Raw genomic sequence first — 14,862 nt, forward strand, 5'->3', positions numbered from 1 at the left:
CGTGACAACACTAATAGAGAATATATATAATATAGGGATAAAATAGGGATGTAACGATAACCGGTTTTAATGATAACCATGATAAAATTCCTTATGATACCGTACCGTTTCAAATTTTCATTATCGTTAAAACCGTGGTACCGTGATTACAGTGTGTTGAAAAACATGGTAAATACTGTCCATTATCAACCAAAGTTGGCAACCTTCTCCCAGATGCAAATGTGCAGCCTTGGAGAAATGATTTCAGTGAGTTTATCACTCCTTTTTGGGTCTGAGTTTTCAATATAAAACGTCGTAAAATGATTTCAGTGAGTCTCGATAATGACGATAACCGTGATAATTTTGGTCACGATAATCGTGATGTGAAATTTTCATACCGTTACATCTCTAGTGTGCAATACAACATAACAGCAAAAAGACATAGGACAATTGGGCAGTGTTAAAACTAGACATTAGGTGATTAAGAAGACAAGACAGTACAACAGTACAGCAGTTTACCTTGAGTTGGGAGGTTGGGTTTAGTTAGTGTGTAATTATGTGACATGTATGATGTCAAGTGGCATTTGTTAAGCACCAACTTCTCACTGCCTGTGCCTCGGTAACAGTGGTGGAGCCCCACAGTGCTGCCTACTGCCGCATCGTCGACCACTTCGGCCCAGAGATCCTGCTGGAGAGCGGGGAGATCGACAGGCAGAAGCTGGGGCAGCTCATCTTCGCCAGTGAGGAAAAGAGGAAGCTGCTGAACTCCATCACTCACCCAGAGATCCACAAAGCCATGCTCAAAGAGATCCTCCTCTACTTCCTCAGAGGTGAGGGAGGAATCAGGCTTACATGGCTCAGTTACAGGTTGACTTGGGGGGGATTAGCTCACTGTGAGGCAGCACTGGCCATCAGATTTGAGGCTGTTCTTCACAAAGCTTCCTAAGTAGGGATGGGGCCGATCCAATATCGATACCAACATAATTCACGGATCGGAATTGGATTGGAATTTTTGTTTTGTTGTTTTTTGCAATTCCAGCGCGGGGGCGCTGGCCGTAATTTGCCCATGTATAATGGTATCCTTCTTTGCCTTGTATATTTTCTTAATTTTGTCTGCTTTTTGCAAGGTATATTTAAAAAAAAAAATCTTTTAATTGGCCAAATCTTTGCCTATGCTGTATATTCAAGAAGAATAACGGTATCGGAATAATATCGGTATCGGCAGATATCCAAATTCAGGTATCGGAATCGAATCGGAAGTGAAAAATGTGGATCGGTGCATCCCTACTGAATACACTTTTATTTTGCCTCACAGTCAAAAGCAAACTTCTTGGAACAGTGAGATAAACCATGAGAACAGTGAGAGAGAGAGAGAGAAAAAAGTAGAGAAGACCAGCTTCAGCTCAGTCCCAGTCCTTGTGCTTTAGGCTGTTGATTATATGTCTTTGGAGTATTATATTGCCTTGTGTGGTGGGAACATTCACCAGCTTGACTGTGAATGTTTCTGTTCCCCTCCAGGCCACAGTGGGGTGCTGTGTGACGGGCAGCAGCAGAGCATCACCTCTCCAGAGCAGCCGCTGAACCTGCCGCCACCTGGGCCTCCGACCCACGACGACAAACAGACAGTCCGACACGTACTGCTGTGTCTGCTGCTATTTGTCAGCCTGCTAGCGGTGCGGATACAATACTGTTATTAATGTTCAAGAGTGTGTGTGTGTGTTTGAGAGAGAGAGAGAGAGAGAGAGAGAGAGAGAGAGAGACAGAGTTAGAGAGAGAGAGAGACAGAGTAAGAGAGACTGTTTATGTTTAACTGTTTATGTAAGACAGAGTTCAAGTACCAAAAGCAGTGAGTGAAAAGGTAATCCGGCTAAATCAGATGTAGACACAATCCAGATATCAGACGCATGTGAATGATCCTGGCAGGTGTACAGAAGGACAGCATGTCACATCCAAATGTGCTGCTCACTTGTTTCAGCTCCCACAGGTTGCCAAGTTACTGGCAGGGGGGGGGGGGGGGGGGGATTTCAGGCACTAATGCAGGGTCTAAAATTAATTGCTAATTAATGTTAATCGATAAGCTTCACACTGGATGATATTAGGGGTGCACCGATCGATCGGCAAGCAATCTGTATCGGCCGATTTTGACCTCAAATATGCGATCAAATAATCAACCTAAAATAACCTTTCCAAACTTTCTTTGAGGAGTTTATATATCGGTGATCGGTAATCGGTGATCGGTCGATGATCGGTTGGGCAGATATTTCCCATAGGCGATCGGTGACAAAAAACGTGATCGGTGCACCCCTAGATGATATCATTTGAATCATGGTCGTTGTAGTTCATATAACACTTTCATTAAAGCTATAGTGCGTCACTTTTGTAGTGCAGAACCTTTGTCTCCCCGTTCTGGCAGCGAATGTGCCATTTGCACAGTACGTGACTCCATATGGTGATGTATTCTGAGTGAAACAGGATATACACAGTAGAGTGTGGAGGAGTGTGGGATATACACAGTAGAGTGTGGAGGAGTGTGATTTGACCGTTGAAAAATGGGCGTGTCTGCGGTAAGGGACTGGGTGCTGCCCTGCCCGAGCCTCTGAGGAGAGGGAGACAGCAGTCCGCTGATGTGTTCTATCAGACAAATCTGAAACCTACCGCTCACATTTCATAGAGAGGCAAAGTGGAACGTCACTTCCTGCTTCAGCACTGTACCAGAGATTTTCATCCACCATTTATTTTCCCATAGACATTTCGTAAAAATGCTTATAAAATAGTTTTACTTTGTCGAACCAAACGGTTCAGCTAACGCTATAATCGGGAGAGACCATAGACCATTTCACTCGGACCAAAAAAAACATCGAAAAAATATTTTCTTTAAACCCGCTTTTTTTTTACGCTTTGGTCCCAGTGAAATGTTATGCGATCTCTCCTGTCTCTAAATATATCTGTACCGTTTGGTTTGAACCAGAGCCATGTAGATAGAAGAGTCCCGACATCTCCATTCACTCCAATGGACCAGTTTTTTACTCTGAAGAGTTCCAGGAAGTAAGGTCCTGGATTAAGCAGCACTGTCGAGTTGCAGCAAAATAGACAGTTTGTGTTGTAGCTACTCAGAAAGGGTTTTCCCCCCTTGAATCAAATTGTACATTATCAGCTTTATTTTAGCAGCATGCAAAAGTAGCGTAAGACCCATTCCTGGCTGTTCATTGGCTAATGAGTCTCGCATTTTGGTCCTCCGCTGATGCCACTCTCTCTCTAGAGGACACTAGTTTGAACCAGTAAAACTATTTTTATACGCATTTTACGAAATGTGTATGGGAAAGTGAATGGCAGATGAAAATCTCTGGTACAGTGCTGAAGCAGGAAGTAGGCGGTCACTTTGCCTCTCTATAACGGTCTATGTACAAACACAATATAATGTTAATACAGCCCCTTGGACTGCGTACTCCCTGGCTGCTTCACTGCACTGAGCTGCAGAGGACTGGGTGGTTGGCTGCCTCCAGGCGGAGAGAGCAGGCACTGGTCTTGAAGCGGGCCACGAACTGCGGTAAATGGCGATATTCCTGGAATGCGAGTTAATGAGCCAATCACATGTCCCTCATCTACATGAAATGAGGACATTGCTTGGAATTTTCTTCTAGCCATGAAGATTGATTGACAGCTGTCATGTCATGATATTATTGGTTGAAATTGCATTGAAATTTGATAGTACTAGCTGTCGCTGACGTATGCACATGTAGATTTGGTTATAAGTGAAGACAAAGCCTAGCCGTAGCCTACTGTCATGGCTGTAAAACAGTGGATGAATTGTTTTAGAGCGTCACACAACACAACCTCCAGGAAATGACTTGTTTCAGTATCAGAATTTGATCAATTTGCTCCGATAACATTTGGAAAGTCTAGAAGAGCCGCACATGATTTCATTATTTATACTCATTCAAGTTAGCAGATGGCTAACTGGAAGTTAGAAGCTCTGATCTCAGCAGGAATAACAGAGAAAGTTACTTACAGTATGAACTTTATATGGGAAACACTGCAACATGTATGGATTTCTGAATGTCTCTCTCTCTCTCTCTCTCTCTCTCTCCCCCTCCCTCCCTCTGTCTATAGAATCTGTCCAGTTGTTTGTGGTGGTTGTTCAACAGAGATCCAGGAAGACTTTATCTAGAACTACAGTTCTTCTGTGCTGTGGCCAACTATGGACAGGTACCTGCGTGCGTGCACGCGCATTGTGTATGTGTGACATGTTTACTGTTGCCTTGTATATTTTAAAAATCTATGTTGTTACATCTCACGATGCATTTTAATAATCTGTTAATAAGCCATAGGCCAGGGTTCAACCAGTGGCCTCATTTTGGAAAATAAATCATACAGGAATCTTTTATTTTTTGTGTATCAGTGTTCTGGGGGAAACTAATACTACAGTAGTAAGTCACAAACCTACAATGTTTACTTTGCCTACTGCAACAAACAGAGGTGTAAATGTGGTGGTTAAGAAAGATGATGTCTGAATAGAGCCCATAATGTGTTGTCCACATGTCTGAAACACACATTTTTATTTTTAGTCTACTTCACACTTCACAGACTGTGCAATTAAGTAATGTGATATGAATAGGCACATAACTGCTAGCCCCCTTGGAGCCTCCTTTTGTACCCCTCTCCTGCTCTTCCCCCTTCCTCTGCTTACTAGCCTTTGCTCTCTTCCTCACTAGTATGGGGCAGGATGCTGTAAGAGTGAACTCTTCCCTCTGCACACAGGTCCCAGAGCTGGCCAAGTGTTCAGTGCTGATGAGGGAGCGCAGCCGAGTGGAGGAGACGATCCAGGCCATGCAACGAGCCGGTGCAGGCAGTCTGCAGGTGACTGAATGGACTGTGTGTGCTGAGAAGAAATGAACGGTCCTCAGGGCATGCTGTTATTGTTCAGAGCTGTTTCACAAGTCTCACAAGTCTCTGTCAGAGCTTTTGAGTCTTCACTTGAGAAGTTCATCCAAGTCCAAGCTTTCACTGAGGCTCAAACCCAAAACCTCCAAATTGAGGTCTGGCCATTGGTTTACTATGGGTACACCCTTGTGTACTCAGATGTCAAATATGGTCTGACAGAGAAGTCTGGAAATTTTAGTCTGGAAAAGAATGGCATTTTGAAATGGAAAATGTGTAGGAACCCTGACTATATGGTTTGGACCAAACAAAACTAACTTGTGTGTGTGCTGACTGAGTAGTGTAGTACAGTGAGTCAGACTATTCTCCTCTAAATAGTCCTATTTCCTCAGGTAATCTCTGACTTCGACATGACCCTCACCAGATTTGCCCACAATGGGAAGAGAGCCACCACCCACAGTAAGCACACAGGCTTATTGTCATCAGAAGCATCTTGTCCAAACTGTTTGGTGATGACAAGTTTGAAACTGCTTCAAACCTTTTTTCCTTGTATTTTTCCAGACATCCTGGATAACCGGTTGTTGATTAATGAAGACTGCACTAGAAAGGTAAGGAAGCATTCATTATTATACACAATTTAAAAAATAATAGGTCTATTTTACACTTCCTCCGTAGTACCTCTGGTTGTTTGATTGGTTGTTGTGCTATATCCGCTGGGCCCTATCGTCGTACAGGTGCTATCGCACTGGTTTGCGCGCCTCTTAATCTTATGCTATCTTCCCTGCATCTTATGCTATCGTCTGCCTCACGCAAGTGTCATTTTGCACTTTGGCCACAATACCATCCAGTTTTGCGCCGGGATCTGAGCGCAGACACAGGTGTGCTTTTGCCACAATAGGATTCCCTGTGTTTGACTCTCATCCTGCACCTACATGTATGACTGTTAAGTCTGTGCAGAAACCTTTCAATTAATATTAGAGACACCCCACTCCAGGCTCCGCCAATAGAGTACCGCAGGGATGACGTATTTGTGTAGGCTTAACCAGAAATCGCCGCCATTTTGGTTCATCAGGGGAAAGGTCTATGGGGTTTTAGAATGGGGATTTCACTTAAATGCATAAAAAAAGTTTATGGGAAGTTGGGAACGTGAATTTGGGTTCAGCAGGATAATCTTCAAACAATCACTTTTATGCCTTGTGAAGCGTTTTCTAAATAAGGTGTTTAAAAAAATTAATTTACTTTCCAAAAGTCATAAAAGTTATTAACATTTGTGAAGATTATCCTGCTGAACCCAGATTTGCGTTCCTATAAACCTTTGTTAACCACAGACTTTATGCATTTAAGTGAAATCCCCATTCTAAAACCCCATTCACTTTTCCTCTTACAAACCCTCTCTATTGTAAGAAATTGAACTCTTCTGGTCTCCTAAATGGGCGTGGTTCTCGGCTTGCGATTGGCTGTCTGTCAATTATTGGCTGACCAGTCTCCTAAGGGGGCGTGACAGTGGCGAAACCTCCATGGCACAAATACAGGAAGTGACTGCAAGTTGGGGTGTCTCTATGTTATGGTATGTGTGTTGCGGTGTCTCTATGTTATGGTATGTGTGTTGGGGTGTCTCTATGTTATGGTATGTGTGTCTGCTCCTTCTACGTTGCAGATGAAGGAGCTGCTGAACACCTACTATCCTATAGAGATTGATGCTAGCCGGACTGCTGAGGAGAAGCTGCCACTCATGGTGGAATGGTAAGGATTCGAGACAGACCAATAGAAATAAGGGACTGTCTGATATTTACGTGGGGTGGGGTAAAATATGATATATATATTTTTTAAATCCACTGCCCTCCCTGACATTTAGATTATTTTCTCTCTGCCCTCCCCCACCCAGTCCAGCCTTTTATCATTTTATACACAACTTAGTTTGTTTGAAATAAAACAGCAACTTTTTATCACACGACCGTCATATCTGGTGAGATATTGAGAGCCTGATTTAAATTGTATTCCTATATGCGCAGCAGCAAGGGCAGCAACGTTTCATGTGATTTGAGTTGTTATAGAAAATATAGCCTATATGCACGGCAGATATTGATTTGGTTCCTGTTACAATTGTGATTTAATGAGACGTGCGGCGGGTCTGCGCATGGACAGATATCACTGATCATAGTATAGTGCCATTTTAATGCATTTAATGTCAATCAAAAGATACAGGTGAAATAGGCTATAGCTGATATTGATCGATTGTTGAAGTTTTTCTTTACTCTGTAGGCTACTCCTCCATTACGTGACTGCAAGCCTTCTATTTAACCTACACAAAATTATGAGAACAATATTCTTCAAAGGCGCAGCACAGAAAGGAATGTGTATGTGCAGGTGCGCCCGTCACCAGTGGGCTAATGTTTTCATTTTCTTATCATCATATAATTTGGTTGTGTGGTCAGTTATAGTTGACTAATGAGCAGAGATGGGAAGTCATCAGAAACCACTGAGATTTGATGTGCTTCTCCAGCACACCGGACCTTTTGGACAATGATGGTGTCAGCTTCCTCCTGCTGAGTTTGTAGATCATATCGGCTCCTTCTTTCTTCCAACCTGATCTCAATGGGGCATGGCTCCTCCCCTGTCACATGGCTCCTCCCCTGTCACCACCAACTTGTAGATGGAAAAGCCGATCTTGGGTCAGCTCACATAAGAGCTAAGGGATGGTGTTTCTAGCTGAGCTCTGTCTCTGTGACATCTCAGGTGATGGACTTGATACTGTAATCATAGCACATGTCTAAGATGAGGTAGACGTCACTGTCTGATAGATATAAAGTCAGCCGTGTCATAACATTTTTGATGAAATCAGCATCAGCTGGCCAGTGGATGGTCCAAAGAAGGGCTGATCCATCAATGACAGTGACATCTGCAACACTGGCATTCCTCCTGGAGATTTTGACTTGGAGTGACTTCTTCAGTGTAGACTTGGATTTACAAATTCACATTCCGTCCTCGGTAAACATGGCAGTTGGGACTGGTGCCAGCTCATAGGCGAGGACATCCTTCATGTCAACTTCATGGTCACTAGACAACAGTGTGATTACCCTTGAATCGATGGCATTTAGGTCATAAATTGTGGAGATGCCAACTTGGATTGATTTGGTTGTTGTCATTGTCTTCACTTTGTTTGAGATGGTGAGACTTTGTTTGAGATGGTGTTGTAAGATCCCTCTGACCAGGTCTTCTCAACATCTTCTAACATTGCCTCCTAACATTGGGGACGGCTTTAGCTCAGGAGGTAGAGCGGGTCGGCCAATGACGCAAGGGTTGGCGGTTCGATCCCCGCTCCCTCCCAGCTGCTGTCGTTGTGTCCTTGGGCAAGACACTTAACCCCAAATTGCTCCCGATGGTGTGTAGGCACCCTGCGTGGCAGCCTGCCGCCATTGGTGTATGAATGGGTGAATGTAGACTATCTACTCATTGTAAAGCGCTTTGGATAAAAGCGCTATATAAATGCAGACCATCCTCAATCTTTATGGCACTGTCTACAATAGACAGTTGGTAGGGTGATCTTGATGTTCATGATGCTTTCCCCTGGGTGTTCATTGGGATCCAATGGATGGAGGCAGGTTTCCAGTTTCTGACAAAGTCCTTGACTTTGGCATGTGCTTAACCCATGGCTTTAGCCTCCACCTTGTGATAGAGATGAACCTATCTGTCTTATCCTCTTCTATCTCCTTCATGTCTGACACAATCTTGCAGCATATGTGGTGGCTCAGGGCCCATATCTTCAGTGCCTATGGCTTCACGGTAATCCAATGATCCCTCCATCACTGTGGCCGTACCTCATGAAAGTGGACTCTATGAACTGGTTGCTCCACAGGCCATTCCATATTCCACTAATGTGTCGCATCACATGCTGCTCCTGGAGAAAATTGCTTTGTGGAGAAAGCTTCTCCATGGAATGAAGATACTGTAGTATGGCCATACCTGATATGGTTGACATGGCCAGCTGCAAAGTAGTAGGTAAGCATCTTCTGGAATGTGGTCAGATGGAGAAGCCAGTCACCCTCACGTTCAGCCCAGATGTATGACATCATCAGCATCATTGGTTTCACCAAGACCTAAACCCAAAGTCTGGCTGTTCTGGTCTGACTCATAATCTGATCCAAGGCTGCTTTCTGGAAATTTCTTACCGGAACTCCAGAGAGCCCACTATCAGCCATCAGTGAACATATAGCCCCAACAAAACTCATCAATGTGTGCATACTCCCAAGTAGGGATGTAACGATAACCGGTTTAATGATAACCGTGATACAATTCCTTACAATAACTGTACCGTTTAAAATTTTCATTATCATTAAAACTGTGGTACCGTGATTACCGTGGTACCGTGATTACAGTGCTTTGAAAAACATGGTAAATACTGTCCATCATCAACCAAAGTTGGCAACAGTCTCCCAGATGCAAACGTGCAGCCTTTGAGAAATGATTTCAGTGAGTGTATCAATCCTTTTTGGATCTGAGTTTTCAGTATAAAATGTTGTAAAATGATTTCAGTGAGTCTCTCAGTACTTTTTGAACATTTTCAGCATTTTCTTTATGAATACAGTGATAATACAATAATCGTGATAATTTTAGTCACGATAATCATGATGTGAAATTTTCATACCGTTATATCTCTCCCCCCAAGACGTTTTAAGCGGCACAGCTGCATCTATAAGTGACGTGTGTCTGTTTGAGGCGAGATGTGTGTGAGGCGAGATGCAGTGTCCCAGCCATTGGGGTGGCCCAAGTGGGGCACAGACTCAAGAAAGGGTAGCACTGATTGTGGCATTTAGGAAGGATGTAGAAAGTTTTCCCTCACCAAAATTTAGCCTAACTTCACTCTAGCTTAAAAATAAGCCCACTACAGCCTCTGAAAGACAGTATTGTTGGCCACAGATGCCAGCATCCTCAGGATTTTGGGGTGGCCAATTAGATTTCAGGGGTGGCCAGTGCCACCCCTGGCCACTCCCTAGAAACTCCCCTGCCGAGATGTGCACACAGGATTTGAGCAGTGCACCTAGACCCCTCCCCCCGGCTGTACAAGGAATTGAGAGTGGAGACAGAAAGTGTCGCAGCTCAAAGCCAGTGAAACATGCACACACCCACACAGTCGCGCACATGCACACACACACACACACACACACACACACACACACAGTGCCAGAGAGAGGGGAGTGGGGGAGAAGGGTCTGACTTGTGCAAACATGCACCACTTCAACACCTGGGAGTGATTTATCAGACTAAAAGTCATCTGCTTATTTCATGTTTTTATTGGGGGTGGGGGGGGGGCACATGGCGCGGGAATCAAATAGGCTACATTATACATGACATCCTAGCTCCTTTATGAATAAACATTGGAGAAAGCAAATTTGAGGCATTTGATTTTGCATGAAATCTCATAAATGCCGATTTTTATGGGATTTTGGAACTTAAGGGGTTAATATCTAAAAATGCTCAAGGGTGCTCACCGGGCACCCTCCTGTATTTTGAATAGGTACCCCCAAGGTACAAGAATCAGCAGAGAAAAAAACTTTATCAGACGAAACAAGATTCATCAAAAAAAACAGCCTTTGGCTCCCGGACTACAGTGGAACATGCCGAGTGTGATTCAGTAGGGGGGTTTAATTGATTACAGTTTTTCACAATTGCTTAAACACATTTCCTGATAGACTACCTCACTTTCTCAAAACCCGAAACACAAATCTCAAAACTCACGCACAAAATGCAAAATCCTACACTTCTCTTGCAAAAGCACACTTTGCCCTCAAAACAGTGTTAACTCTTCACTAAATTGTATTTTCTTTTCAAATGACAAACACATACATCATATGAGTAGACATTTCTAAGCACCCATTGAACACTGGTGTGCAGAATGGAAAACACTATATGAATGCTTTATCAGTAGAATTATGCCTTTGCATGTTCAGTTTCAGGTTGTGCACATTGTGTCTAATGTGTTTAAACAATTGTGAAAAACTGTAAAACCAATTTTTGAGGGGTTAAACTACTTGCCACCAGGACTGCTGCCTACATACTGTAACTGGACCCATTTGCAGGGGCTTAGCCTACTGTATGTGTTTGGTTTAGTTCAGTTTTGTCTTGTCAAGTTTTGAATAGAGATCTGTTATTAAGGACAATAAAACCTTTTCGAGTCGTTTGTTGGGGAAAGCCATAACAAAACTGCCTAGAGATCCATTGTGGGGGGTGAGAGAGAGGACGAGGCAGGAGAGAGGCCAAGGCAGGAGAGAGGACAAGGCAGAGAGGACAGGGAGAGGAGAGAGGACAAGGCAGGAGAGAGGACAAGGCAGGAGAGAGGACAGGGAGAGGAGAGAGGAGAGAGGACAAGGCAGGAGAGAGGACTTCAAGGCAGGAGAGAGGACAAGGCAGGAGAGAGGACAGGGAGAAGAGAGGAGAGAGGACAAGGCAGGAGAGAGGACAAGGCAGGAGAGAGGAGAGAGGACAAGGCAGGAGAGAGGACAGGGAGAGGAGAGAGGACAAGGCAGGAGAGAGGACAGGGAGAGGCGGGAGAGAGAGGACAAGGCAGGAGACATGGCACGAGGCAAGAGAGAGGACAAGTAAAGGCTGGCAAGCGGAAGAACAATTAACAGTCCAACACCACCATCATCTCTTTCTCCTCCCCCCCCAACCAACCTGTCCACCCCCCCGTCAACAAAATGCCCTCCTCTGCCATCTCTCTATGTATCTCCCGGCCTACTTCCTCTCACCCTGTTCCCACTCAACCACTCTACTACCATCTCTGCAGGGACTGACCCGCAGAGGAGAGAGGGGAGCGGGCACAGTCCCTGCAGAGATGGTGAGAGTGGTTGAGTGAAAAGGAATTTAAGTCACGGCTGGTCTTGTACTGTTCTCTACAGGTGGACTAAAGTGCATGAGCTGTTGATCCAGCAGAAGATCAGGAAGGACATGCTACCCCAGGCCGTCAAGGACTCCAGCGCTATGCTCAGGTCCACACAGCTCACAGGACACATTTACAAAGACCCTGTCCCAGAGACAAATATGAGCTTGGCAATAATGTCTACAAATGTCTCTACAGTCGAGTTTTGGACATTTGACATTTTCCTCAAGCCACCACATGATTGTCTCCAGACATAAAGCTAAACAATAGGACATTTGTTTGCCCATTGTTGCCAATGTTGTAGCCCTCTGCACAAAGAAAACTCTTGCAAATCTGAGGCTGTGATGAAAACATTAAAATAGCAGTTCAATAGAGCTGTTGTCATGGCTGTGACTGGTTGCAAGACAGTTTCTAATCACGGTGGATAAAGGGTTAAATAACCCTAACCCTAATTTGACTTGGATAAATAAATCGCGGTGGATAAAGTTAGAGCTGCACTTCAGTCAAATGAACAGCATGGCATATTTTCACACTATAGAAAAGTGTTCGCTTGGATATGATAGCTAATGTTGAATTCAGATGACGCAAACTTTAATATCTAGATTCATAGAAGAAACTAACTACTCAAAATCCCTCACAAAGATCTGCAGATGTTTTTAACCAATGGTTTTGTGGAGATTTGGTCTCATTTATCAGATGGTTCCTTCGCTGCCCTTTACTATTATATGTTTAAAAACAACAGCACATCAAATATATTTGAGATGTGTGAAGTAGTTGAAAAAACCTGCAGATTTCAAAATCCAGCCCATTGGTTCAGGTGTCTAATGAGGTGTGTTTGTGTGTGTCTGTCTTCAGGGAAGGTCATAAGGTGTTCTTTGACCGTTTGGCCGAGCACCAGGTTCCTCTGTTGATCTTCTCGGCCGGCGTAGGTGACATCCTGGAGGAGGTGATCGGCCAGAACCACGTCTTCCACCCCAACGTCCGCATCATCTCCAACTACATGGACTTTGACCACAGCGTGAGTGTTTGTGCACTTCATAATATGAAATGTTTTGTGTAATAAATACATAGATACTAGAGATCACCCGGTATGCCCATAGACCAGTGACAGCCTGATGACCATAATATATCTGTGCAGGTTAATCAGATTGATCAATATCTAAGAAAAACTCACTTTCCAGGCTGCAACAAAACATAAGTACTAATAACCAGTGTTGGGGAGTAGTGAACTACATGTAGTTGAACTATGTAGTTTAACTACATTTTGTAGTGGCTTGCTGGTAGTTCAAACTACAATTTTGGGCAATAAAATGAAAGGAACAGGCACAGCTCCAGGATTTTTTAAATAATATTGGTGTAGATGTGTAGATACTATGAGAGGTATCCACCTGATCATAATCCACATCTACAACCCAGAAGAGAGGATGAATACAGCAACCCTAACTGAACACTGTCTTGTTGTTAAGGGGATACTGCGAGCCTTCAAAGGTCAGCTGATCCACACCTTCAACAAGCGGGAGGGCGCTCTGCAGCACGCAGCCACGCTTAGCGAGCTGCAGGACCGTCCCAACGTGCTGCTGCTGGGGGACGCTCTTTCCACTGGGTGTCGTTAGGTGTTTGAACCCGGAAGGGCGAACGGTTTTTACCGCACTGCGTGCTCTCGTGCCGGTAATGTTTGTGCTACATTTGCTTTCTGTAGAAAAGAACTTTGCTGTATTCATATCGGTGAAATGGAATAAATGGATGGGTTCCGAACATCAAGGACAAGCCTTCTTCGTCGTTCTTATACAGCACTCAGTGCAATGTTATCGTATATATTAACATCAGCACAGCTAGCGAGTCAGCCACAACTCAACCCGGTAATTCAAGCACCTCGGTGGCTTACAGTATAGGGCTGTGAGCCTGCCTCAACACCCTGAAAGATTAATCATTTGTAAAATCCTTTTTGTTGCAGCAAGAATGCATGTTGTTGTTTGCACATTCTGTATGTGCGAATCAGAACATGCAACTCCTATCCGTTTGGGGTTGTGGCCAGCTTCACCCAGACGCCCACAAACAGCCATATCCTTGAGTCTGATGAGACTAATTTCTCTTCTCCAACTGGAATGTGGGGTCTCCATGAGGGGAATCATTTCAGCGATCCAGGAAGCCTTTCCTTCAACTCAGGTGGATCTTATGTTATGAATATGGAATTCCTTTTCTACCACATTAGCAGGGCTCACATTATTGGCATCTTATTAATCTTCAAATTCCTATTTTGTTGCGTTTTAGCTGCTTGAACTGTATAGCATTTTGGTGAAGGAATGCTATGAAGAGTTCAGGCACTGGCAGTTCCAGCAGATGGCCTGCTCTGTTTTGGCACCAAGACTGACTGATGGAGCCAGCTGTCCCATGTGTCCAAAGGTACAGTAATAATTGTTATGGCATGTCTGGATGTGCATTATTATTTCATGTGCGTATATTTAATCATTGCTTGTATTATATTAGGAAAATGGAACCCTCTGTGTGGCTGCCGACGCGCTGTTTGGACTTCCACGGAAAAAGTCGTCAGGGGAAAGTTTTGAGCCTCCAAAACATGAAGATAGATTTTTCCTCAATCAGAGTGAAGTGGACAGTTTTGTTGAACATGCAAACCCTCAACCAGAGGTAGGACTATAGTTTCATTTGAGAGAAGAATTCCACCTACATGTGATAGTTTTAAGAAAGCGATCTGCTTTGTTACTCATGTCAAATCAATGTAACATGCTTAGTGATGAAAGGATTCTGTCTTTTCCCCTCAAAGGGGGGGTGTCCTGGATTCCATGCTGGGAGTGCAATCCGGTCAAGAGTCAGGTTCAAAAAGCTGGATGAAACTGGCGTATTCGGGCTCACCTGCAGGCATGAGCATCCAGTCAAGTTTCTAAACTTGAAATCTGGAGAAAGGTATTTGATTTTTGCAAGAACTAATGCTAAATATATGCTTAAATACATCATTTATTTGATTTAAGTTAAGTTATCCTTTATTTATCCCCATGGGGAAATTCATCCTCTGCATTTGACCCATCCTCTACTAGGAACCTTCCTAGAACTAGGAGCAGTGTGAATCTAACTCTTTTTGCTTAATTTCTTCAGACTGTCAAATGCTGTCC

At 43.9% G+C, this 14,862-nt stretch overlaps 1 protein-coding gene across 1 annotated transcript in view; it reads left to right on the forward strand.

Moving 5' to 3' along the window:
* The window catches only part of LOC310771002 (uncharacterized protein), a 72,411-nt gene extending 58,277 nt beyond the window's left edge, over window positions 1-14,134 (forward strand). Inside the window, exons 9-19 of the mRNA XM_083663689.1 lie at window positions 606-809; window positions 1,498-1,652; window positions 4,090-4,185; window positions 4,738-4,836; window positions 5,250-5,316; window positions 5,419-5,465; window positions 6,515-6,600; window positions 11,754-11,843; window positions 12,590-12,752; window positions 13,689-13,900; window positions 14,006-14,134. Coding sequence (XP_083519815.1) covers window positions 606-809; window positions 1,498-1,652; window positions 4,090-4,185; window positions 4,738-4,836; window positions 5,250-5,316; window positions 5,419-5,465; window positions 6,515-6,600; window positions 11,754-11,843; window positions 12,590-12,752; window positions 13,689-13,805 — 1,124 coding nt within the window. The 3' untranslated portion in view covers window positions 13,806-13,900; window positions 14,006-14,134. The remainder of the gene's footprint in view (window positions 1-605; window positions 810-1,497; window positions 1,653-4,089; window positions 4,186-4,737; window positions 4,837-5,249; window positions 5,317-5,418; window positions 5,466-6,514; window positions 6,601-11,753; window positions 11,844-12,589; window positions 12,753-13,688; window positions 13,901-14,005) is intronic.
* Window positions 14,135-14,862: the final 728 nt, after the last annotated feature.

This window comes from Poromitra crassiceps (assembly GCF_964638095.1).
Source record: "Poromitra crassiceps genome assembly, contig: HAP1_SCAFFOLD_297, whole genome shotgun sequence".
NCBI lineage: Eukaryota > Metazoa > Chordata > Actinopteri > Beryciformes > Melamphaidae > Poromitra > Poromitra crassiceps.